General features: G+C 44.3%; 1 protein-coding gene across 6 annotated transcripts in view; it reads left to right on the top strand.

Annotated features, from left to right (window-relative positions):
- Positions 1 to 26,754, top strand: part of tsc2 (TSC complex subunit 2) — a 97,079-nt gene that overhangs the window by 53,011 nt on the left and 17,314 nt on the right. For 2 of the 6 annotated variants that reach the window (XM_038821078.1, XM_038821077.1), the window contains exons 26-37: positions 1,331 to 1,456; positions 4,981 to 5,145; positions 5,976 to 6,131; positions 6,758 to 6,870; positions 7,289 to 7,531; positions 9,704 to 9,919; positions 11,360 to 11,428; positions 14,173 to 14,336; positions 16,755 to 17,269; positions 19,025 to 19,103; positions 19,981 to 20,067; positions 25,298 to 25,484. In XM_038821078.1, the coding sequence (XP_038677006.1) occupies positions 1,331 to 1,456; positions 4,981 to 5,145; positions 5,976 to 6,131; positions 6,758 to 6,870; positions 7,289 to 7,531; positions 9,704 to 9,919; positions 11,360 to 11,428; positions 14,173 to 14,336; positions 16,755 to 17,269; positions 19,025 to 19,103; positions 19,981 to 20,067; positions 25,298 to 25,484 (2,120 nt within the window). The remainder of the gene's footprint in view (positions 1 to 1,330; positions 1,457 to 4,980; positions 5,146 to 5,975; positions 6,132 to 6,757; positions 6,871 to 7,288; positions 7,532 to 9,703; positions 9,920 to 11,359; positions 11,429 to 14,172; positions 14,337 to 16,754; positions 17,270 to 19,024; positions 19,104 to 19,980; positions 20,068 to 25,297; positions 25,485 to 26,754) is intronic. The other 4 variants (XM_038821079.1, XM_038821082.1, XM_038821081.1 and 1 more) reach the window with 4 other exon arrangements.

Raw genomic sequence — 26,754 nt, 5'->3', positions numbered from 1 at the left:
TTGTTACTGGAACTTATTTCCCATGGAGCCCTTGCAGCTTGGAGAGTTGGGGCTCTTCAATTCCACTGGTCTGGGTTGGATTTATGTAAACTGCTACATAATCAGTGCTACCAAATAAACTCTGTTAACTATAGCATGCCATTGAGAGCTCGCAAAAACACGCTAGTTGGGAGGCTTTGGAGAAGGTGGAACTAGTCAGCCGATTTCATCATTTTATATCTCTTTGGGTTACAGGGTTGGCCCTGGATTTTAGAGGGGATTACTGAATGATCATTCCTCACTGCTGCTAATCTTTTCTGAATGTGGTCTTCCATCATTTTGCTTCGATGTTCAGTATTTATGCATTTTTAGTCAAATTGAAATTGTGCTTTTCCTTATTTCCTGATTTTGTACAAATCTATAGCTGGATTGCGCAAAGTTTGATTTTATTTTTTGTGTTTAATTGCACAGATGTTTAAGGTTGGAATATGGGCATCTGAACGGTAGTGATTTGGAATATTTTAAACTGATAATTTAAGTGGCAGTAATCCAGTCTTGCATTCTGCTGAATTGCGTCTTACTGGAAGTCCAGCTAATATTATTGGGATACTAGGATATGATTACTACTAAATTTCCATCCTCAGCAGTTACAATTTTGAACAGTTTTCCTTCACCTATGTCGTGAATTTGGCTTTATATAAATACATGAGCAGTTTGACATCTAGTGTATCCCTCAGTAATCCAAGGGTCATATCTCCATAATTAATGAGTACAATTGGCACTTCCACTACCCTTTCCAATAATTATGTAACTGAAGGCTTTAAATGGGCCATGTCCCATTTATATGGCCATTGACTAACATTGCAAACAAAAAATTGTTAGCTATGTTATATATGCTGAGATTTGTGTATTCGTATTTCACTGTAAAGTTCCATACAGTTATTAGGTAGCTGCTAAAACAGTCATTTATCCATTTATTTCTCTCATGCCCCTGCACAATTGTGTTGTCAAAATCTGAAAAGCCATTCCAACCTTAAGTTTATGGATTGCTTGTTCTATCAATTGTAATCTGTAATGTATCAGGAATTTATATATTTCTTTGTTCTGTAGCATATGAACTGTGTTTGATCTAATTTGCTATTTTGTCATGTTTCAGATTTTGTTTTAATGCTTTCAAGTTTTTATTTCTTCCCCCACCCCACCCCACCCGTTTGTTCTTCTTTCTGTGCTGGTGTTTGTTTCCCTCACTTCACTTATCTGGGAACCCCATTCCTGGCCTGTGACCTCTGACCATCAACTCCTCCCAATGGCTCCCTTGCCACCTGCGGTGTCTTTGGGTTGGTGCTTGTAGCTTGCGAGCCACAAAGCCCCTAAAACCAGGCTTGAATAGTTCCCAAATTAAAGATATGAAAGACCTCTCAGCAGTCGAGGCCTTCCGATCCCGCAGCATCAGTGTCTCAGAACATGCAGCCCGCAGGTAGAGGCATTACAAGAACCTACGGTCAACAGAATTTCATTCTGGGGTTTCTGCATGCTGGGAGGCTTGCATGATGTAGTAGTAGATTTTTTTTTAAAAATACTCTCTGCTGTTTCAATAAATACGTAATATGGGAATTTTGATCTGGATTAATATTGTATTCAGGTAGATTATGTATAGGTCAGTGGTTGTCAATCAGGGACTTGATTTAAGTTTCCAGCTCTTGTGATTAGAGGGCTATGTGTCAATACAGCTGTATTCTCAATAAGCAGACTGCTGTTTCTTGTTTTATTATGGACATGCGTTAGCCTGAAATGTTCATCGGTAGAAAGAACCTTCAATTATATAGCATCTTTCACAAACTCAAGATGTCCCAAAACACTTTATATAGCCAAGTAAGCTTTGAAGCGACATGTAGAAAAATAGTATTATTAATAGTAACCGGTGAGGAACCCTACCAAATCGTATCTATTCTGAAGCTTCCTCGAGGTAGATATGCTCTTATGATGAATAAGATAAGCCAGCTGCCTGCCCTGTGAATGTTTGTTCGGATGGGTGTTGAGCTCTTTATTATTTCATCCATTCCTGTTGCCATTTTAGTGCCTTTTCCGCTGGCACCATTTGAGATGCTTCACTGTACGAAAGAAGGGAAAAGAGGAAACTAATGTTAACAAAAGATGAAGGAATAAAAGTATTTTTGCCCACTTGGTTTACCTGATTCACTGGCTGAGTACAGACATACATTTGGGTAGATCTCTCCAAAGACATTTACGTTTAGTCAAATAATGAGTAAGAAAATGAGTCTGCAGAGCTTGAAGAGAGCGTTATGATAAATGGGGTTAAGCAAATGGACTGACGTGACAATGCCACCTCAAGTCAGCAGCTGAAGTATTGGGTGATTGTGTGCTAACTGTCTAAATGTAGCTCGCCTTCCCTTCACCTGAGGAAGTTTACCTGTTGATGAAATCCTCCAGTGTCCACACATTCTTCCATTTGGTATTAACCTAGATGGCTCCACTCCTCAGTGTAGGATCCTTGGCTTAAACTTCTGGAAGGCATGAGCCTCAAATTTTTCCCCTTTCCCACATACGATGTATTTTTTTTTACTGATAGCAAGTGAGGACATTAAACTTTAAACTTTGCACTGTCTCTTATCCTCAAACCTAATTCTGCCACTTTTACACTTCTTATGTCCCCAAAATCTGAATTAGTTTCAGCATATAGTGCAAAATTGGTCAAATTAATTTAGTATTTCATCATTGCACAAAGGGAGTACAGGTTTAATTGAGAAATGAAATGAAAATCGCTTATTGCCACAAGTAGGCCTCAAAGTAAGTTACTGTGAAAAGCCCCTAGTCGCCACATTCCAGCGCCGGTTCGGGGAGGCTGGTACGGGAATTGAACCCGCGCTGCTGGCCTGCCTTGGTCTGCTTTAAAAACCAGCCACTTAGCCCTGTGCTAAACCAGTCCCTTGCTAAACTAGCCCGTTAAAGTAATTTTCTTCTGAGGCGAGACGTTTTACTCCTGAAGGAGGCTTTTGTTAAAATTACAGTTGGGGAAGCTAAATTAGAGACTACCTGTTCACATGTTTTCTTCAGTCCCTGAAGAAAAATATACTGCATGTCTGCTGTGTTGATGGATTTTATCCCATCACTGCTGAACTTCATTCTTTGCCCCCTGGTACTGCCTGAATGTATTTAATGATTTCCTATAACCCATCTCTTTCAGAAACTTGGAATAGCTTTGTAACATAATGTTTCTGTTTCTCGGGGAGATAAACAAACTCGTTAAAATTTCAAAATCCTTGTCCATTGTGCAGCTAAACTATAAATCGATTTTCATTTACAACATTCTGGCAAATGGTATTGAATCGCTGGTCGAAAATGTGAAAAGAATACACAACTGGCAGCTACCATAACCTTGTGTTTCTACACTTTGTACTAATCATCACAGTGTTGAGGCTTAGGCATAATGCAAGAACATAAAATAGATAAGCTAAAGGCCCTTTGGGCCAACGTAACTAATCAATATAATCGTGACTTATCTTCTATCTCCACTCCACTTTCCTGCCCTATCCGCAGGCCCCTTGGTTCGTTCGCTTAGTGTCCAAAAGTTATTGATCTCATGCTCAAACAGCCGAGCATCCACCGCCATCTGTGGTGGGGAATTCTAAAGATCCATAAAACCTCTGAATGAAGAAAGTTATCCTCCTCTCAGGAGGTTACGGTCGAACATCAGTCCTAAATGGTCAAACTTATGAAAGATGATGGTGCAGGGCTTTGGTGTTTCATAGCCGAGTTTTTGTTACTTTGTTTCCGATGTGGATTGTATTACTGGGCGTATTTTCCAATATATCAGACTCCATTGTTTTAAATTCTGATGTGCTGCAGTATAATGCGAAGCTGACCTTTAAGCATATTACTCATCAGTAACAACTTGTTTGCAATTTATTAATTTAAACTGGAAGTGGAACTAAGAAATATTCTTGTTTTGAAACATCCTTTGCGTTTCTCCTTGTCTATCTGCTGAGCATGGAATATATCTGCTCTTGTCCATTGCATGAATCCTCACCCGTTGGGTAGGTATGATGCACAACATGTAGCATGTTCAATGCAACTCTACTTCTGTGGTGATTCATTTGTTCCTATGCTACCATCTGCTATCAGCTGGATTCTGAATTGATACTCGCCCATGAGAGCCAATAATACGGAAACTTGATTTCCCTCCTGTATGGCTAGTTCAACTTGTGCCTTAAAAGGTTGGACCGGTGAATAAAAGGTATGAATAAATATCACAGTAATTTCTGAAAGGCAACCACTGACCAAAGGTCTGAATACAGTCTAGTCCTGATGTATTGAAATTCTTCCATTGAAGATGCAGCGCTTAAAAAAAAAAAGATTTGAATTGTGACGTTTTTTTAAATGAGGATTAGACTGTACTTATAACCCTGCTATAATATGCAATTAACCCTGGGATGGCCGTGCTATTTAATAATGCAGCAAAATGGTGTTTAATTCTACCTTTCAAACAGTTCTTTCATTTAGCCACTTGCAATAATTGTAACGTCTACATTTTTTGATGGGTTACAGCTAATGACAAATGAGCTTAAAGAGATCACCGAATGCATCAATTTTGCAAATCACAATGTTAAGTAAATTCCTTGTACTAAATTCAGCCAATTTGGCATTGAGTTTAATTTTGTTAAAAGAGATAGTTGCAATTGTCGACGGCAAAGGTTTTAGTTTGCTTTGAAAATGCAACGTGGTGGTAAAATTGCAAGATAGACAAGTGGCAAATTCTTTTAAGTCTCTATTTTTTCTGTTTGGTGCAAGGGTTTGATTTAGAAAAAGGCCAAATTTCTGCAACAATACGGTAATTCTGAAAATGCAAATGGGCACTTTCTGGATGCATGCTTGAAATTGTATGCAAAAATGAATAATACTGAGGGAATGATCTAACAATGGTTGTCATTGCACTCTGATGTAATTTGTGCTCGGTCTTGACTTGGTGCCTTCTCATTCCAGTAGAATGCAGACTTCTGTCACAAGTTCTAGTTTGGGATCAGCAGATGAGAACACAATGGCAGAGGCTGAAGACAGTCTTAAAACTGTGCACCTTGAACTTACTGAAACCTGCTTAGATATGATGGCTCGATATGTTTTCTCTAACTTCTCTGCTCTGCCCAAGAGGTTTGTGTTACGTTTTTAAAAATACTCTTATGTTTGTTTTATTTTTCTAGGCCCTTTTGGAAATAATTTTTTTGTTAAGTATAGAAGAATTGCATAACATGCATATCCCAAAAAAATATATTTGACCCAACTTGTCCATGGGCCCCCACCCCACGAACTTCCCTCTTCATCTGATTCTCCCAGCACAACCTTCTCTTTCTTATTCCCACTTGTTTATCCAGCTTTCCCTTGAAATGCTATTTGTCTCAATTGGTTGTGCAGTGAGTTCCACTATCCTTTGGGCTTAGAGGTTTTCTTGAATTCCCTATTGGATTTATTTGTAGCTATCTTATATTTATGGTCCCTAGTCTTGGTCTCCAACAGAAGTGGAAGTATCTTCCAGACATCCACATTATTAACCCTTTTTGTAATCTTAAGCATCTATATCTGATCACCCCCTCAGTCTTTTTTCTGGAAGATCCCCAACCTGTTCAGTTTTTCATAAAAGGTATAATCTCCTAGTTTACCTTATCACATGGAGCTGAATCTTAATGTTAAAATACCAATGGAATGTAAACAAAAGCTGCAGATGTTTGAGGACACTGGTAACAGACTACATCTGAAATGTTAATCCGCCTCATCTCTTGTCCAGTGCTGTTTGACCCAATGTATCATTTTAATAAAATGCACTAAACCTATTTAAAATGCTGTGCACCGCTGACCTCGGAGTTATGGAAACTGACCTCTGATTATACTTCTGTTTTAACACTCGAGTCAATATCGTGCATTCCAATACTTTGCTTCATTAGTTTTCTCATGTCGGTTTCGTTCGCATTCTTGTGGTTTTTAAGGTCCCCTGTGGCAGAGTTTCTTCTTGATGCAGGAAGGAGTAATACATGGTTGGTTGGAAACAAGCTTGTCACAGTAACCACCAGCAGTGGCGCAGGAACAAGAGCACTGTTAGGTCTAGATTCCCTGGATCAAAAGAGGACTGATGAAGTACCCAGGTATAGTCTGCAGAGATTCTCCGTTTGTTGTGTATTGTAAGATGTTTGCTTACTCTGCTTCCATTGATTTCCAATATTTTCTGTAAAATTGTTGCAGTTTTATCATCTGTAAGTAATGGTGCAGATTTATTTTTATGTCAACATAAAATAGTTGCCCCTTTATCAAATGTGGTATTTCTGGCAACAAAAGATAAACTGCGCAGTTGCCTAGTTCATAGAATTTACAGTGCAGAAGGCGGCCATTCAGCCCATCGAGTCTGCATCGGCCCTTGGAAAGTGCACCCTACTTAAGCACACATCTCCACCCTATCCCTGTAACCCAGTAACCCCACCTAACCTTTTTGGACACTAAGGGGCAATTTAGCGTGGCCAATCAACCTAACCTGCACATCTTTGAACTGTGGGAGGAAACCGGAGCACCCGGAGGAAACCCGCGCAGACACGGGGAGAATAAAGAAACTCCACACACAGTCACCCGAGGCCGGAATTGAACCCGGGTCCCTAGAGCTGTGAGGCAGCAATGCTGACCACTCTTCCCACCGTTAGTTAGACAAAGATGTTGTGTGCATTTTGGATCTGAATGAGATTTCAATTAAAAAATATTTTCTACACTGACTGTTTCTAAGGCCGGATTCATCTCAACAAGTGAAGACAACCCAAGAAGCACCAGCCAAACTGGAATCTCAAACCAGTCAACAGATTGGAAAAGCCGCTCGCCTGCGAGTGAGATCCATATCAGGTGAATGTTGAAAGGATTGGCTTTTTTTTTGGAGAATGACGTTTGCCATTACACAGTGACCAAATTTTCTTACATTTTCTTTAATGTTAAGTCTCCTGTTTAAAATTATAATCATTCTGTTTATCAATCTAATATCTTGCTGCTGGCAATTGTATCTATTAACATCTATGTACTTTGTGGTTTAAGTAGTGACTATTTTCAACACTGCTAAAAATTGATCGCTTTAAAGCAAATTGAATTGGTATAGTTCCATGCCTGTAAAATCAGAGCAAGGCTATATTCAGTGCATCATTGCTGTCCACCCTTACATTGGAGCTACATGTTTTTGTCCTAATAACAAAGATTACGTTATCACTGCTTCATTATCATTGTACAAACTGTTTTCCTTGAAAGCTGGCTTGTTTTTCTGGTTTTCTAGGTGGCCATGCTCTTCACAGTGATTTGGTTCAGAGCCTAAGCCCCCTGGTTTCGCCCTCGGACAGTGAGTTCTGCCCTCCCGTGACTGCGAATCCGAAAGGATTAGAAAACCGGAAATCATTGCGTCAGGATGCACCTCACTCGAGTGACCTGTTTCTCTCCCAGAAGGAAAAAGCCAACCTGGCTGAGTACGCGCCAGTGCTGACTCAAGGATGGGCAGAAGTATACATTCGTCGACCCTCGGGTACAATCCTTGGATAGAGTGCCCCTCTCACAGTTTAAGGGTTAATTGTGGCTTTAATAAACGTGACCCAGTTATAATTTTTTTTTTAAGTTGCAAAAGACAAACTTTGTCAACAGGAAAAGGTCATTTACCCTTAAGTCTGAAGTTTTAAAAAAATATATATTTTATTACAAACATGTATTAAAACAAGTTAAGTAAACGCCCCAGGATACATACTTTCCAGCAATCAACTATACAGTCTTTTCCCCTTTTTCACCCTACCCGCCCGTGACAAACAGCCGCTCAAACACAGTCACAAACATCCCCCAGCTTTCCTCAAAACCCCCTGAAGAGCCCATTAACTCATACTTTACAGGTCACCCAATCAAGCCGCTACCCCCCGTGGCGATGCCGACCGCCACTCCAGCAAAACGCGCCGCCACGCAATCAGAGAGGCGAAGGCCACAACATCGGCCTTCCTCCTCTCCATGAGCTCCGGCTTCTCTGAAACCCCAAATATCGCCACCAAAGGGTCCGGGTTCACCACCTCCTCCACTATCCTGGCGCAGACCACAAACACGCCCGCCCAGAATCTTCCAATTTTGTGCAACCCCAAAACATGTGCGTGTGATTAGGTCTGAATTTTTTGATTGATCCCTATCTTACCTTTCTGTATCTGCTGCTAATGGAAACATTTTCAAGAAACATCAGGCTACCTGTAAAGCTCATTTATAGTAGTACTTCAATGCTGTTCATAATTAATTGGCCTGGGAAACAATTTTAAGCTAACCCATTCGACAGAAAACTGACATGATTGGGTGCAATGCTGGTTTAATTCAACAAAGAACAATGAAACGTACAGCACAGGAACGGGCCCTTCGGCCCTCCAAGACGGCGTCGACTATGCTGCCCATCTAAACTAAAATCTTCTACACTTCCAGGGTCCGTATCCCTCTATTCCCATCCTATTCATGTATTTGTCAAGATGCCCCTTAAACGTCACTGTCGTACCTGCTTCCACCACTTCCTCTGGCAGAGTTCCAGGCACCCACTACCCTCTGTGTTGCCTCGTACATCTCCTCTAAACCTTGCCCCTCGCATCTTAAACCTATGCCCCCTAGTAATTGACCCCTCTACCCTGGTAAAAAGCCTCTGACTATCCACTCTGTCTAGGCCCCTCATAATTTTGTAGATCTCTATCAGGTCGCCCCTCAACCTCCGTCATTCCAGTGAGAACAAACCGAGTTTATTAAACCTCTCCTCATAGCTAATGCCCTCCATACCAGGCAACATCCCTCTCTAAAGCCTCCACATCTTTCTGGTAATGTGGAAACCAGAATTGAAGACTATACTCCATGTGTGGCCTAACTAAGGTTCTATACAGCTGCAACATGACTTGACAATTTTTATACTCACTGCCCCGGCCAATGAAGGCAAGCATGCCAATGTCTTCTTGACTACCTTCTCCACCTTTGTTGCCCATTTCAGTGACCTGTGGACCTGTCCACCTAGATCTCTCTGACTGTTAATACTCTTGAAGGTTCTACCATTCACTGTATATTCCCTACCTGTATTAGACCTTCCAAAATGCATTACCTCACATTTGTCCGGATTAAACTCCATCTGCCATCTCTCCGCCCAAGTCTCTAAATTCCTGTCTGATTTTACACAACAATGAAGTTAGCAGTGTAATATTGAGAAAGATATAAAACCGGTACCCCATCCTGTCCTGTAGGTTTCCAACCAAGCAAGATAAACCAAAATACCCCCATATGCCTGTTACCCGTTGTGTGAAATAGTTATACAGCTTTGCGCATCATACAGCAACAGAGCATTTGACCTAACGGGCCCTTACCAGTGTATGCTGCACGTGAGGCTCTTCCTACCCTACATCACCTCATCCTATCAGTATATCTTCTGTCATGTAATTATTTTCTTGTGTGTTTAGCTTAAATGCGTCAAATGTCTCCCTGAAAAGCTGATTTTATTCTTAATTTCCTAAATTACTCCTGATGGTTGTTTTATTATGAATTAAATAACTCTCATCAACACAAAATGAAATACCTCTCCTGTTTCTAAAGGGAAATTTGTTGCATATTCTGACTGGTAAGTAGACAGACAGTAATGAAGGGCACCCTTTTTTTTGTCTTCGCGCCTTTCCATATTAATAGTGTTAACGTTGGCTCCTTGCAGGAAATGCGAGTTGGCTTCTGTGTCTCGAGAATCCACCAAGCCCCTTCTCATCTGACATAAACAACATGCCCTTACAAGAACTGTCCACAATGCTGATGGCGGTAGAGAGAGTGACGGATCCACGCCAGCATGGTCCTAGTCGATCAGAATCCGTGCCGTGCCCCAGCTCAACTGCTGGGGCATCCAAACCAACTTTGCTCCAGCGCTTCAACACAGGTTAGTGAAAGTCACCACTTTCGCTTCTTAGTCATTGCACTTTTGTCTTCTATTTTCGAACATGCATAGAATTATACATTCAGTACCCGCAATCCAGTTGCAAGCACTGTTGCATTTTAGACTGACTGTAATATTCCAGATACTCCAAACAATAAGCAAGAACCATTAGCTTTTTTGCTGCATTGAGCTTTTCCATGGTGAGGTTAAAGTCAGGCTATTTTTTTATTTTAAATATTGGCTTTCAAAGTGCTTCACCCAGAAATTGTACATTATTCCTAGGCGATGTTTCCTGGTTTGATATTATTTAAAAACATTTTTTTAAAAATAAAAAGTAAAGCTAATTTGCTGCTTTTGCACTTATAGGAGGAGATTTAACTTTTCTAGTTACTCAACAGATACAGAAGCAACAGAGAAGAAGCAGCTGCCCATGTTTGCTCCATCCTGGGAAAGCTGCAAATAAGGGACTGGCCTGCCTGCGTGGGCAAAGTGTCAACCTTGCAGTAGTGTTTCTGAACCTGTAGTTGCACTGGGTGACTGGGCATGGGGCGGACTGGTTATTGGGAATTGTGGGCAGGGGGGGGGGGGGGGGGGGGGGGTCTTCATACTTTATTGCTTGAGTATTCCTGGGACACCTGTTTTGGCGAGGACTGGGGGGCATGGGACATACAGCACCTGTTCCCAACACTTGCCCCAGCATTAGGGTGCCCAGCAATAGATCAATTAGAGAATGTGGCATGAGATATCATTCTCCTCCTCCCATTGCTACCCCAGCTGTCCCCTTAGAATAGAGATACTGGCCTTGCAATGGCCATTGGCCCACTTACATCGCTACAGTGAGGCTGTAGAAATACTGGAACAGCACAATAAGGCATACAGAATCAATCTTTGTCCCGTTATCTAATAATATTGATAATCTTTGTTGTCATAAGTAGGCAGGCTTACAATAACACTGCAATGAAGATACTGTGAAAAGCCCCGAGTCGCCGCATTCCGGTGCCTGTTTGGGTGTGGGTACACAGAGGGAGAGTTCAGAATATCCAAATTACTTAACAGTTCGTCTGATTTGCCCCGGCACAGAGCAGATGGAGATGTATTCCTGAGAAGAAGTCAGGTGCCTTCCTCATCTTGAAGTCCCTTGCATGAACGAATGCCGTTTCCTTTCCTGGCCAACTTCAGAAAGTTTCCACTGTTGTTGAATTTTAATAAGCCCGTGAAAGTAATCTGGGATTCAGATGGATTTGGTTTTAAATGTATCTAATACTATACAATGTCTTGTTTTTTAAGAAAAAGAAACCTCCTTGCGAGGCATTGTGCAGATCATCTGCAACAGGTTTTTCTTTTTGCTGGGAATTTGTGTCCCAGGAAGGTCAATTGTTCTGATATCTGTTAAAGTTTGTGTCCTGTGCTTCACACAGCCACTGATTTCATTTCCCTTTGCAGTTGATTCTTTCTCTTCTATGTGCCAGACAAGCTGTCAAGAAAAGTTGCACAGGAGCATTTCCTGGGCAGGTACACTCTCGCACCCTTGAGGCTCCCATGAATCATTAGTGCCCGTGCATCACGTGCTGTTTCATAGCTGTGTGTGTGTCTTATGTGAGGGGAAAAAAAGGGTCTTGTTAATTAGCTGGAGGAGCATGGAATTCTCCCACCTTGATGTTACAAAAGCAGCAGCTTTCTGAGAGGCTTCAGGCACTGCATTAAACCTTTTATGTTTAGTGAGTGAATATTTATTTGAACAATTTGCTTATTAACCAAAGGCTTAGTTGTCTCATTATCAGGTGGAGTTTGAAACTAATTGAGCATGCACTGCTAATTGAAACCAGCTTCTTTGAAAATCAATCATTATTTGGTGCAGGGTGTATCACTCTTAGTTTTGTATACTAATTTTGAGAAGCTACAGTTTTCTCATAAAGCCTTACTTGTACATGCATTCTTTCTTTATAAATCGTGGCTTCCAATAGACTAAGTCTCTATTTTGTTATGGTGTTGCTCTTGAATAACTATTATTTGTCTTCAACACTTTGAATCTGGACCCTACATCCCTTTGCCACAAAATGTGCGGCTGAACTCTCAACACAATTGGCAAGTGGATATAGAAATTCTACTAGTGCGCCCTGATTTGTGAAGCTTAATGTATATAGCAGCTTTGAGCATTGCAATTGGGTCAGTTTTCAATGCCTGACCAGGAGGGCAGCTGAAACAATGACCCACGTGGATAGGGATGGGATCCTGAATCAAAACCAAGGCAAGTAATAATTCTAGTCATGCTTGGAGTAAATCTTGCCTCACATTTACTCTCATGACAAAATATAACTGCATGAAATTAAGTGACAGGGCATGTGATTATTCACTATCATTAAGCCATCTCCAACTCTGGTAAGTTCCAACATTACAGCAAGGTGTAGGGAGATTTAAAGTTGAAGTTCCGGGCGGGGAGAAGGGCTGAAGCTGTGCGAACTAATGCTTTGATTGTGAGTACTCCTCGCCCAAAAGTGTAACTGAGAGAGTGCTGCCATTCTAGTTACTACTAAAGATGTCGGAGAAATAAGTTACTGAGGTCTTCCATCTGTACGTGTATTGAATCTCCAGGTTAAAGCATAAAAATAATACGAACCTTTTTTGGTTCAATCAGCAAGAGTATTGTCAACATGAATTCAGCCAGCTGGTCAAGCCAGATTTTTCTTTTTCGCAGAGTTGATTTGCCAAGCTTCTACTGGAATGATCTATGCTGGAACAGACAAAAAGGGTGGAGAACTGAGGGTTATTTCATAACTCAGAACATCACAGGTTTAAAATATGGGCTGCCATCATATTTCTTGCCCCAATAAGGAGTAGAGTTGGTGCATAAATTCAGCAACACCTAGCGCCAAGACTGTTGCATGTTTCAAAAGCCTGTTTGGCTGTTTGACGTTGGATGAGTGGAACCTTTAACTTCAGTTCAGTAAAGACTAATTAACTGAATATTCACTGGAGAAAAGAAAAATTTGGTGCAGTGCAGTCCAGGTGTAGATGAGGAAAGCAGGCCGAAGGCTCGAAGATAAAGTTAATGCGTGCGTGTGCCGCCAGTTTCCATTTCAGCGAAATGGTAAACAGAGGACCGTGGCTAATTGGGAGGTAAAACGTTTCCAGATTTGGTTTTGACTTTGAATTTAGGCATGCTTCTATGGCATCTTGTTTCCTGGCACCTTTGGGCCTGGTGGAGTGTGGGCGCTCCATTCAGTATTGCAGTGAAAACCAGAATCGATCTGAAATTTCTTGATCAGTTTGCGTTGCATAGTTCGCCAACAAAAAAATCTAAATCCCCCCCCAACTGAAGCCACCAGTTTAACTGAACTAATGAGAAAGAGGGGAGCTCCACTGTATTGTGGCAGATTGAGACCCACTGTTTACTTAGCTTGCATGTGGTTCAAGGATTACATTTAAACGTTTAAATAGGCAGGCCACTGAAAGCTAATTGTCTTCAGACATTAAAAGGGATATACAACTGGAAGCTGTTGCATGATCAGAAAATCAAGTGCCGATATTATGGAGCTGTATAACAGCGATTTCTTCAATGTACCATGCAGTTTCCTTTTTATAAAATGGAAGAGCTGAGTTTGAAGGGTAATGGCACTTCATGGAAATTAGCTTCTTAGAGCGTTAACTTTAAGTGAAAGAAGCTCAATTGACTTGCCTTAGATGGAACAGAATTTTTCACAGTACCGTGTGTGACATTGCAGAAATTTGTTTTACACGTTGATTTTACTGAAGATTTGTGGTATATTGAAATTGCTGAGTTAAATAGTCCAGCTGATGAAGTCAATGGTCCTTTACCATCCGTTGCCTCTATACTGTGCAATATTAGTATTCCAAATTCCTTCGATAAAAAAAAGTTTTGTTATCACTCATGGCAGCACTTATAAAACTGCTAATCAGAGTTTTATTTAATCCATATTGGGCAATAATTCAGTATTAAAAATTGACGTTGGGTTTGTATGTACGGTTCAGGCATATTGGCAAATCCAAAAGGTAAATGTGGGGAAGGGGACGTTCGATGCTAGTTTTAATAGTTAATGCTACAATCTCTTGTGTTACTGCTGATATTTAGCAGAATTCTGAATTCAGAAATCTGGCCTTGCTAATCCTCCACAAATCCTCGTGTATCTTGAAAGATCTTGTCTGTTCAGAAGTTTTGAAGCTAGGTGTGTGGCAATATTGTGTTATAATGATGAATGCGACAGTGGATGTGTACTGATTCCGAGTTGAATTTCCAGATTCGGTTGCAGTGGTAGAGGAAAGCGATGGGCCTGGGGTGCACTTGAAGATGTGCGACTCCCCTGTGGGATCTCAAGAACTTGAAGAATTTGAGCCGATAGTTTCAGAGCCAATCTTCATGCCAGCAGAGGGCTATGATAAAAGCCCAGCCCATTGCAGTAGGGTAAGTGAGTGAACCTCTGTCTCCCTCGGGGGAAGACCATTCTTTATCGTTTGTGAAACTTGCTATTTTCTTGCGATCCTTGATCTAGTATTATTGTTTATTTCGCACTGATTGTTACATATAAAGCAAAACCTCCATCTTGGACTCAACGTGTTTGCTTGAGACTATGATTGATGAGTGCCCCATCCATATAGCTTTATTCATTGCTCACCGTGCAGTCCCCCTTTTTGTACTGGAACCCAGGATAGATTGGGTGGCCACACAAGCATTGTCCCAATTTCCATGTGACCATCCTGATCTTTCAGTTGCCTGGCCTGCTACGCTGCTAAATTCAATGTGAAGTTTTTTTGTGAACCATTATGCTGACATTCTCTTGGGAACTCTGCAATCAATGGTGTGCAAATAACATTGACTTCAAGGCTCAACTGGCTGCGCCCCCCCCCCCCCCCCCCCCCCCAACTCCACCCCGAGTTTCTCCTCTTAGCTTACCACTTTACACATTCGATTTGGACCTGCATCACTCACTTTTGTTTCTTCTGAATCCTTTCACAGCATGACTGAAATGAGATTTGCTCGTCATCCAACTCTTTTAAATTCAACCTAGCTGTGATTATTGTTAAATATATATATATATATTTTTTTTTTTAACTCCCACCAAGTAATAGATGTCAGTTTTGACTTGGATGGTTGCATTCTTGCCTCTTCAGTCAGAAGGTTGTGGTTCCAGCCCCATTCCAGGGACTTGAGCACTCAATCGGGTTTGACACTCGGGGGCGTTGTGCTGTCAAAAGCACATAAGACGTTAAACAGAGGCCTCAACTGGCCCCTCAGGTAGACAGAAAAGATTATGATGGTACGAGTTTGAAAATAGCAGGGCAGTTCTCCCAGCCGATATTTATTCCTCAGTCAATGCCACTAAAACACCTAGTCATTTATTTCCTCGCTGTGTGTGGGAGCTTGCTGTGCACAATTTTGGCTGTAACGTTTTCTAAATTACAGCAGTGACCGCACTTCAATGACACTTCATTGGCTATGACGCCCTTTGGGACACCCAGTGGTTCTTAAGAAATAGAATTCCTCTCCTTTATTAAACTTCCTTCCTCTACAACAAGGAACAAAGAAAATTACAGCACAGGAACAGGCCCTTCGGCCCTCCCAGCCTGTGCCGATCCAGATCCTTTATCTAAACCTGTCGCCTATTTTCCAAGGATCTACTTCCCTCTGTTCCCCGTCCGTTCATATATCTGTCTAGATGCATCTTAAATGATGCTATCATGCCCGCCTCCACCACCTCCGCTGGCAAAGCGTTCCAGGCACCCACCACCCTCTGCGTAAAAAACTTTCCACGCACATCTCCCTTAAACATTCCCCCTCTCACCTTGAAATTGTGACCCCTTGTAATTGACACCCCCATTCTTGGAAAAAGCTTGTTGCTATCCACCCTGTCCATACCTCTCATCAATCAGGTCCCTCCTCAACCTCCGTCTTTCCAATGAAAACAATCCTAATCTACTCAACCTTTCTTCATAGCTAGCACCCTCCATACCAGGCAACATCGTGGTGAACCTCCTCTGCACCCTCTCTAAAGCATCCACATCCTTTTGGTAATGTGGCGACCAGAACTGCATGCAGTATTCCAAATGTGGCCTAACCAAAGTCCTATACAACTGTAACATGACCTGCCGACTCTTGTACTCAATACCTCGTCCGATGAAGGCACGCCTTCTTGACCACTCTATTGACCTGCGTTGCCACCCTCAGAGTACAATGGACCTGAACTCCCAGATCTCTCTGTACATCAATTTTCCCCAGGACTCTTCCATTGACCATATAGTCCGCTCTTGAATTGGATCTTCCAAAATGCATCACCTCGCATTCGCCTGGATTGAACTTCATCTGCCATTTCTCTGCCCAACTCTCCAATCTATCTATATTTTGCTGTATTCTCTGACAGTCCCCCTCGCTGTCTGCGACTCCACCAATCTTAGTATCATCTGCAAACTTGCTAATCAGACCACCTATACCTTCGTCCCGATCATTTATATATATCTAGGCAAACTTGAATTGCCCTGTTCTCTGTACTCCACCACTTTCCCCTACTGTTATTTTAATTCACCAGGACTTTCTGCTGCATTTGTGATTTTGTGCATTTGTTACTTTTTAAATTTGTATCCTGCTAATATGTTCCTAAGCAGCACTGGGAACAGGATCATATATTTTGCTACTTCCCACCAATATATAGTTTGCTTAATTGTATAATTTGGCAAAGCTGGGTAATACGAAAGCTGAATATTTAATGAGATTAGTTCAATTAAAATGGATTATAATTAACTTATTTCAGTTGCCAAAGATCTGAACATGTTCCATGAACACTGAAATAGTTTAATCGGTAACCTTGTTTCTCCCCACCCACCAAAGTCATCGTCAACTTCTAGTCAAGAGGAGGACAAAATTCTCCAGCCAGAGGACACTGGAATAATGGGAGTTGCAGCTGAAAAGGTTGTACCATCTTCTTTAGCTGTGGATCCCTCGGAGGAAGAATTCAATATTGACCATGCTCAAATTCTTAATAAATCCAGCTCCTCCCCGGAGCTTCAAAACCTGCAAGAAGCGACGGAGGTCAACGGGAAAGAAGGGCTCGTTGGGAAACCTGTGGCGGAAGGGAAGCCCAGAAGTCGGACCGAAAGCATTGAAGAGGAATGCTCTTCAAATGGTAAATTGGAAACCAGTGACAGTAACTCGAATAACAAACCGGACACTCTGCTGCCGGCAGAAAAGAAGGAACCTCCCCAGTCACCAAACCGCTACAGGCCCAGAGGCCACACCATCTCTGATTCTGCCCCCTCAAGGAGGGGAAGAAGGTCACAGCGGGATGGTATTCAAAACAGATCAGCAGCTTCAAATGCAGAGAAGATCAGTGGGATTAGCCCAAGGTATGTTTGGTCTTGTTTCTTTTGCTGTGGGGGAAAATGAATGCATTTATTCAACACCTCTCGACTTCAGGAAGTCGCAAAGCACTTTATAGCCAATGAAGCCACTGTTATAAGGCAGGCGGTATAGTATTCGATTTATGCACAGTAAGATCCAACAAATAGTAATTTGATAATGGCCATTGTCCTGTCCTGCTGATGTAGATTTAAAAATAAATATCAGCCAGGATAATAGGAGGTAGTGTGGGGCTGGGGAAGAAATTCTATTGGGCATAAAATGAGTGGCAATTATATACACTGGCAAACTGTTCCATTTATCACCCGCGCAAGAGGCCAGAACAGTCCATGGGGTACAAGAGGTAGGGTCCTCATGGGATCATTTCGATATTTGGCTTTTGACTAATTGAATCATTGTAATCCATGTAAAAAAAATAAAAAATTGATGAAAGCAAATGTTTAGTGACTGTGAATGAATATCTGTGAACCTGTGGCCAATATCAGCAAGTATCTCTGACGTTAGTGGGCGGCAGTGGAGAATGAGGACCTATTGTTGGCCCCACTCCTATTTATCACCTCTGCAATATTATTCAAAGACACAATGCTAGGTTTCTCATGCATGCTAATGACAACCCATCTATCACAAGCTCTCTCAACCCCTCCACTAGCTCTGGTAATGTGACATCCAGTCCTAATGAATTACAATTAGCTCCAAATAAACATTTAGAAATCCAAAATCAATGGCTTTGCCCCCCAACACTAACTTTGTTCCCTCACCACTGTTCCCATCTGACTCCTTGGGCACTAAGACTGTTGTTAACCTTGACATCTTATTTCGCCCTCAGCTGAGCTTCCCTCTTGTCCTCTCCATCACAAAGACTTCCTGCTTACTTCCACCTCTAAGTATCACCGGTGTCTGCTGCTATGACCCTCATCCGTGCTTTTGTCCCTCCAGACAAAGCTGTTGCGCTGCTACCCTGGCCTGCCCATCGTCTTCCCTAAACCTGAAACTCTTCCAAAGTTTTGTTGTCTGTCTGCTAACTGCACTGTGTCCCGTTTGCCCCTGTGCGTACAGACCTTCATTGACAGGCTTTTGGACGCCTGTCTCAATGTCTCTTTGTTTTGGCTTTGTGTACTCTTCTGTTCTCCCCAAAGCTCTGCTCGACGCTACTACCTCAGCACGCTGCTATAGAGTGCTCTTGCCATTAAAACAAACCATAGCTTTTGGCAGTTCCTGTGCCTTTTCCCACACTTGCCTGTATTTTTGAAATCATTGTCTACCCCTAACTTGATCACACTAGGTAGAAAGAAAAGAGGATTATTGAAAAGCTAGGGTTGTTTTCTTTGGAGCAGAAAAGGCTGAGGGGAGCTTTGATTGAGGTGTATAAAATTATGAAGGAACCAGATAGAATGGATAGGAAGGACCTTTTTACCTCAGTAGAGAGGTCAACGCCAAGGGGTTTAGATTTTTAAAGAAATTGGCAAAATTATTAGGGAGGAGTTGAGGAAATGCTTTTTCTCCTAGAGGGTGGAAATGGTTCTGGAACTCCGTGTCTAAAATGGTGATGGGGCAGAGGTCCCCATCACATTTAAACAATTCTAGGATCTGCACTTGAACTTCTGTAACCTGAAAGGTTGCATACCAAGATGGAGAATGGTATTAGGCTCAATAACTCATTCAGCTAGCATTGAAATGAAAGGCCGAGTGTCCGCCTCTTGTGCTATGTTCTATGTTTCTCTGTGTTTTTGTTTCTGCTGCAGTTTCGTTTTCCTGCAGTTGTACCATTCACCATTCTTCGGGAGTGAGTCCAACAAGCCCCTCTTGGTACCCAAGACTGAGGTGAGTCAAGTTAAAACTTCGAGTTGCCAAGCAAAGCACGTTGCTCGTTTTAAAAAGAAGACTTGCTGTCGGTGAAAAGTATGCAACTCTGTGAATTTACGTTTGGAAGTGGGTGGCAATATGCAGGAAACTTGATGCATGTGCCTTCTGTCAGTTGCAAAGAAATGGCTTAAAAAGATTGGTTTGGGTTATCGTACATGGGCAGTGGAAGCAGAGCAGCACCCCCGGGAAAGTGAGACTTTGATTATATAGCAAGGCGAGAGAAATTGGGAACTGATGAGCACAGATGTAGGACATTCAACCTTTTCTGAAAGGGTGGGGGGGGGGGGGGGGGGGGGGGGGGGGGGGGGAGAATGAGAAACTTTCTTTAAACTGAGCATTATGGTGAGCATTATATGTTTGGAAGGAGCTTCAATGATAACTTTCAGAAGGAATGGATAGAAATTTGAAGAAAAAGAAAGCAGGGTACAAGACTGAGCATCGGACTGTTTGAAAACCTCATAGAAAGAGACGCCACGGGCACGTAGGCCTTCTATGCAGTCAGATTTACTTATTAATAGGATGCAGACTATGATGGCTAAGGCATTTGTAGCCCATGCTGCTTGCCTGAGAGGGGAGTGGTGAGTCCTTTTCCTATGGCCACTACAGTGTTGGGTAGAAAATCCCACCATCTTGACTTGGTGGTGATGATGAAGGAATGGTGAGATGTTCAAATAATGCTGCCCTGTGAGCTAAGTATGACAGGACTGCTTTGTTTCAAGAAAATCTGTCACCAGTATATTTACTATCCATGTATCGCATACCTGTTTGCTGCAGATGAATGTGGCAAGTTCTGAGAGCTACAGGTATCACCTGAGCAGTTTTGTTGACATTTTAGATCACCGAACGAGCCATTAAAGTCCTTGATCAGATGCCACCTTATGACACGCACAAGATTGGCGTTGTGTACGTTGGGGAAGGACAGGTAAGGGTCTGTTCCAATTCAGTGAGCTGCTACATAGACCAATGGTCTTCATCTCCACAACATTTAACATCACAGCTGTGTCAAAGCAAAATACTGCAGATGCTGGAAATCTGAAAGTCAGCAAATGCAGGATAAATTCAGCAGGCCTGGCAGCATCTGTGGAGAGAGAAACAGAGTTAATGTTTTGAGCTCTTATGACCTTCCTACAGTGCTAAAGAATCATAGGGTAGAGTCCTATGGACTCGAAATTTGAGTCGAGCGTGTTTAACTGTGTTGGCAGTGCCAACAAAGACCCCACTAGCAAACGGGATTTTGTTTTAATTTGGGGCCTCAGTGGGGGCCCCCCTCCCCCGCTGAGGCAGCACTTAGCCATTTCCTACACTGAGGAGCTCCGCTAACCAGTGTGGCACCCCAATCTCAAGACCCCCTCGACCCCCCCCCCCCCCCCCCCCCCCCAAAGTGCCTGGTCCCCATTGGCGGAGGCCAGTACTAACCATTCGCCCAGGGTCTCCAAGGTGAGGGGATTAGATCCCATGCCTTGGGGAACTCTGGCGATTGCATATTAAAGAGACACTTCAATATGCAAATTTAGCCTGATCTGGATCCTGCCCATTAGATCTCGCAAGGCGAGCCAGATAAATCCCAGAAGAGGCCTATCCCTGGATCTACTGGCCGTGTCCCGATTCTGCCGGGAAGCGACCGGTAGTTCGCATCATGAACTCTGTTTCTCTCCTCAAATACCGTCTGAGTGGCAAAGTAGTTCCAACATTTTCTATTTTCCTTTAAATCAGTGAGTTTGCCTCCACCGTCTTCCGACATTCTGGAGTCTTTTCCCCAACCTCTATATTGAAGCTTTATCAGTTGTGAATGTGACCACATTGAAACTTGAAGCTATATTAGCAGTGAATGTGACTATATGAAAACAAAGATAAGGGACCAGATCTTATGCAAACAGCAGTGAATGTTGGACTGTTGCACGTTCAGACGCATCGGAGATCCTCCTGCCACATCAGCGCTGTAATTACCAGGAAAGGTTAATTTTCCGATGGGCTAATCCGCGGTGCCCTGGACCCCTCTCGGATGCCTTTTACGATGATCTCCATGTCAGACACTTGGGCAAGTCTGCTCTAAATACCCACGTAATGGTTACACCATTTAACATCTGGTGTAATTCGGTGATTAACAGCACAACCCAACCCCTCCACCTGCCCACCTACCGACATCTGACCGTTCAACCCCCCCCCTCGTTCGTTCAACCCCCCCCTCGTTCGTTCAACCCCCCCCCCTCGTTCGTTCAACCGCCCCTCGTTCGTTCAACCCCCCCCTCGTTCGTTCAACCCCCCCCTCGTTCGTTCACACCCCTCGTTTGTTCAACCCCCCCCTCATTCGTTCAACCCCCCCTCGTTCGTTCAATCCCCCCTTGTTCGTTCAACCCCATTCGTTCGTTCAACCCCCCCCTCGTTCGTTCAACCCCCCCTCGTTCGTTCAACCCCCCCCCCTCGTTCGTTCAGCCCCCCCCTCTTTCGTTCAACCCCCCCTTGTTCGTTCAACCCCCCGCCGTTCGTTCAATCCCCTCCTCGTTCGTTTAATCTGCCCCCGTTCGTTCATCCCCCCCCCCCCCCTTCGTTCATCCCCCCCCCCCGTTCGTTCAACCCCATCTCGTTCGTTCAATCCCCTCCTCGTTCGTTCAATCCCCTCCTCGTTCGTTCAATCCCCTCCTCGTTCGTTCAATCCCCTCCTCGTTCGTTCAATCCCCTCCTCGTTCGTTCAATCCCCTCCTCGTTTGTTCAATCCCCTCCTCGTTGGTTTAATCCCCTCCTCGTTGGTTTAATCCCCTCCTCGTTGGTTTAATCCCCTCCTCGTTCGTTCAATCCCCTCCTCGTTGGTTTAATCCCCTCCTCGTTGGTTTAATCCCCTCCTCGTTGGTTTAATCCCCTCCTCGTTGGTTTAATCCCCTCCTCGTTGGTTTAATCCCCTCCTCGTTGGTTTAATCCCCTCCTCGTTGGTTTAATCCCCTCCTCGTTCGTTTAATCCCCTCCTCGTTCGTTTAATCCCCTCCTCGTTCGTTTAATCCCCATCTCGTTCGCTCGACCCCCCCCCTCGTTCGTTCGACCCCCCCCCTCGTTCGTTCGACCCCCCCCCTCGTTCGTTCAACCCCCCCTCGTTCGTTCAATCCCCCCTTGTTCGTTCAACCCCATTCGTTCGTTCAACCCCCCCCCTCGTTCGTTCAACCCCCCCCCCTCGTTCGTTCAACCCCCCCCCTCGTTCGTTCAACCCCCCCTCGTTCGTTCAACCCCCCCCTCGTTCGTTCAGCCCCCCCCTCTTTCGTTCAACCCCCCCTTGTTCGTTCAACCCCCCGCCGTTCGTTCAATCCCCTCCTCGTTCGTTTAATCTGCCCCCGTTCGTTCATCTCCCCCCCCCCCGTTCGTTCAACCCCATCTCGTTCGTTTAATCCCCATCTCGTTCGTTTAACCCCTCCTCGTTCGTTCAATCCCCTCCTCGTTCGTTCAATCCCCTCCTCGTTGGTTTAATCCCCTGCTCGTTCGTTTAATCCCCTCCTCGTTCGTTTAATCCCCTCCTCGTTCGTTTAATCCCCTCCTCGTTCGTTTAATCCCCTCCTCGTTCGTTTAATCCCCTCCTCGTTCGTTAATCCCCTCCTCGTTCGTTTAATCCCCTCCTCGTTCGTTTAATCCCCTCCTCGTTCGTTCAATCCCCTCCTCGTTGGTTTAATCCCCTCCTCGTTGGTTTAATCCCCATCTCGTTCGTTCGACCCCTCCCCTCGTTCGTTCGACCCCTCCCCTCGTTCGTTCGACCCCTCCCCTCGTTCGTTCGCCCCCCCCCGTTCGCTCGACCCCCCCCGTTCGCTCGACCCCCCCCCCGTTCGCTCGACTCCCCCCCTCGTTCGCTCGATCCCCCCCCCTCGTTCGCTCGACCCCCCCCTCGTTCGCTCGACCCCCCCCTCGTTCACTCGACCCCCTCCTCGTTCGCTCGACCGTCCCCTCGTTCGCTTGACACCCCCCCCCCCCCCCCCCCCCCCCCCCCCCCGGTTTGGTCATCCACACCTTGTTCGCTCACCCCAGCCTCCCCTTTACTGGAGCTTTTCGCAATCTTTAAACACGTACCTGAATACAGCAATGATACCATAAAAAGGGGGACCCCTCTTCACTGGTATCCCTCATCATGGCTTTGTTGCTCCATTGCTGCTGCAGCTGGGATTGGAAAACTTTGCCTGAAGGATGCAAAAAGGAGTGCAGTGATCCTCGCGGTCAGTGGCGATCACTCTAACATCGCCGATGACCATAAAATCTGGGCCATTTATTGAATTTTTTTTTCAATTGCAGCATGGTTTTCAGTGTGATTTCTTTTTAAAGAAATATTTTTCTTAAACATTTTTTAATGAATGCAGAACAATAAACTGGGGCAATAAGCTGGGGCAGCACGGTAGCATTGTGGACAGCACAATTGCTACACAGCTCCTGGGTCCCAGGTTCGATTCCGGCTTGGGTCACTGTCTGTGCGGGGTCTGCACATCCTCCCCGTGTCTGCGTGGGTTTCCTCCGGGTGCTCCGGTTTCCTCCCACAGTCCAAAGATGTGCAGGTTAGGTGGATTGGTCATGATAAATTGTCCTTAGTGTCCAAAATTGCCCTTAGTGTTGGGTGGGGTTACTGGGTTATGGGAATAGGGTGGAGATGTTGGCCTTGGGGTAGGGTGTTCATTCCAAGAGCCGGTGCAGACTCGATGGGCCGAATGGCCTCCTTCTGCACTGTAAATTCTATGATAATCTATGAAAACAAAATGCACCCTCAAACAAAACCCCAACAGCAGAAGGCGACTAGCTCTTTAAAAAACAGAATGAAAGTATGCCATCTTTTGTAAAAAACCCTCAATCGCGCCCTTTAATGTATACTTAATTTTCTCAAGATGCAAAAACTCCATACGATCCCCCCACCGTACCGATGTGGAGAAGCTGACCTCCACTCCAACAGCACCTGCCTGTGGGCAATCAGCAAAGTGAAGGCTAAGACAGCCGCTCCCATCTGCCGCTCTGTCAGGTCTGACACCCAAAAATGGCCACCAGGGGACTGGGCTCCAGTTCCATCTGTACAATCGCCGACATGGCGCTGAAGAAGGAGACCCAAAATCTCAGCAGCTCAGGACTTGCCCAGAATATATGTACATAATTTGCTGGGCCCCTCCCACAATGCTCACAATTATCTTCCATCCCCTTAAACAACTGCCTCATCCCAGCCCTAGTTAAGTGAGCTCTGTGTATCCCTTCAACTGGATTAGCCCCAGTCTTGCGCACGACAAAGAAACAATCACCCTACGCAAGGCCTCATACCACACCCCCTCATCTAATTCCACCCCCCACTCCTCCTCCCACTTGGCCTTAGTCCCCACTGGGGATGCAGTATCCTCCTCCATTATCCTCCCGTAAATTCCTGAGGTGCTTCACTCCTCCATCCCCGCAAGCGACAGAACCATCTCCAACAAGGAGACTGGCGGCAGTACTGGAAGCGACGGGAAGATCTCCTCACAAAGTCCCTCACCTGCAGATATCAAAAGTTCTCCTACTGTGAAAGCCCAAACTTCTCTGATAACTCCTCTGGACTCGCAAACCGCTCCTCCAGAAACAAGTCCCCCCCCCCAAACCTTCCAGCCCCATGTCCACCCAACCTTGAAACCTGGCATCCAATCTTGCCGGCTCAAACCTACGGTTATCACAGATGGGCGTCAGATTCGACATGCTACATCATTTAAAATGCTGTCGGAATTGCCGTGATTTGTTAACGTTGCGACCACCACCGGGGCAACATGTAAACTTCCCTGGAGAGAACGGAAGCGGGGCCGTCGCCCGCAGCCCCGGCCCCCTTGTTGAATCAGATTCCATCCTCACCCAAACTGCGTCCTGATCCCCATACCTGCCCAACACCGTTTCAGTGTGATTTTGTTTTACATTTTTTGTCAAAGGTAGTTATAAAGTTACGGTTAGTTTCTGTCCTAAATGAAGCGGTTGCCAAATAAACTGTACAAATAATCTGTTAGGACAAGTGCATAGTTTCATTGGTAATTTAACACATCTGTTTCATAATATTCTCAATAAAATTAGACTTTGGAAACCAGCATGCAAGTGTCTTGTGCCAGTTTTACTTCAAACCGTGTGCAAAATATCAGCTCATTGAGTAAACCTTTGGCTTAATTTGGGTTTTACTGTCTTTTATGCTTCAGACTAATAATGAAGTTGAGATTCTGTCCAATGCGTATGGCTCATCCAGATACGCACAATTCCTGACGGGCCTTGGTAAATTGATCTATCTCCAAGACTGTAACCCAGAGCAGATTTTCCTCGGTGGCCTGGACACGTACGGTGATGACGGGCAGTTTACCTACTGTTGGCATGACGACATCATGCAAGGTAAGTGAATATAGATTGCTGCACTGGGTCGGATGGTAGAAAGGGTGTCTGCAAACACCTCGTGCTTTCCTGTTCCCCAGTTAAGTATATCGGTACATGGTCGCCTGTGCCACTAAGCATGGCACTTAGACGAGGACACCACATTGCTGTTCCAAATTTGACCCAGGCAAAGGAAGGATGAAGGAAGCAATGCTCAAGTCTGCCCCAAGCCCTTCAATGTCTCCAATTTTTTTTTTTTGTGCATTTCCGATTTTCATCCCTCCATTGTCGGGGGCTTTGCCTTCAGCTGCTGAGGCACTAAGCTCTAGAAATGCCTCTCTCTAAAGCTCCCCATTTCTCTAATGCTGTCTTCTCTTTTAAGACAGTCCTTAAACTTGGGCAGCATGGTAGCATTGTGGATAGCACAATCGCTTCACAGCTCCAGGATCCCAGGTTCGATTCCGGCTTGGGTCACTGTCTGTGCGGAGTCTGCACATCCTCCCCGTGTGTGCGTGGGTTTCCTCCGGGTGCTCCGGTTTCCTCCCACAGTCCAAAGATGTGCGGGTTAGGTGGATTGGCCATGATAAATTGCCAATTAGTGTCCAAAATTGCCCTTAGTGTTGGGTGGGGTTACTGAGTTATGGGGATAGGGTGGAAGTGCTGACCTTGGGTAGGGGGTAGGGTGCTCTTTCCAAGAGCCGGTGCAGACTCGATGGGCCGAATGGCCTCCTTCTGCACTGTAAATTCTATGTAAAACTGTCTGCTCTGCATTGAAGAAATTGGAGCCTTGCTTTAATATCTCACCTGAGATACAACAGCTCTGACAGCGGAGCACTCTGTCAGTACTATACAGGAGTGACAGCCTGGCCTAGACTATTGCATGCGTCCAGGCCAGGGGTGGGACTTGAACACAACTTTCTGACCTGGGGAGTGTGCTACCAGCTGAACTGCAACTGATAATGGTATCTAGCACCCGATAACACTGACATCTGGGATCATAAGCCTGTTGACTTTCAATCTATAATAGGAATAATATTTATGAAAGAGCTCATACATCGAGTCAAAGCAGTAGATTTTTCCAGATCCAATATTCTCTATTGCATGAAGTGGATTTATGAATTTTTGAACCTAAAAGATTTCAGTAAAGCATACATAGTTGATTGTATTCACCCATTCAAATGATATGTGCCAGTTAAACACCATAAACTGCATCATTTTTAAGGTTAAAGCTGAAAGATTTCTTCCCCTTCTCAGCCTGACTGAACTGCGTTTGCTAACGCTGATGTGACAG

This window comes from Scyliorhinus canicula, chromosome 15 (assembly GCF_902713615.1).
Source record: "Scyliorhinus canicula chromosome 15, sScyCan1.1, whole genome shotgun sequence".
NCBI lineage: Eukaryota > Metazoa > Chordata > Chondrichthyes > Carcharhiniformes > Scyliorhinidae > Scyliorhinus > Scyliorhinus canicula.
This window is presented reverse-complemented; position numbering and strand designations above follow the sequence as displayed.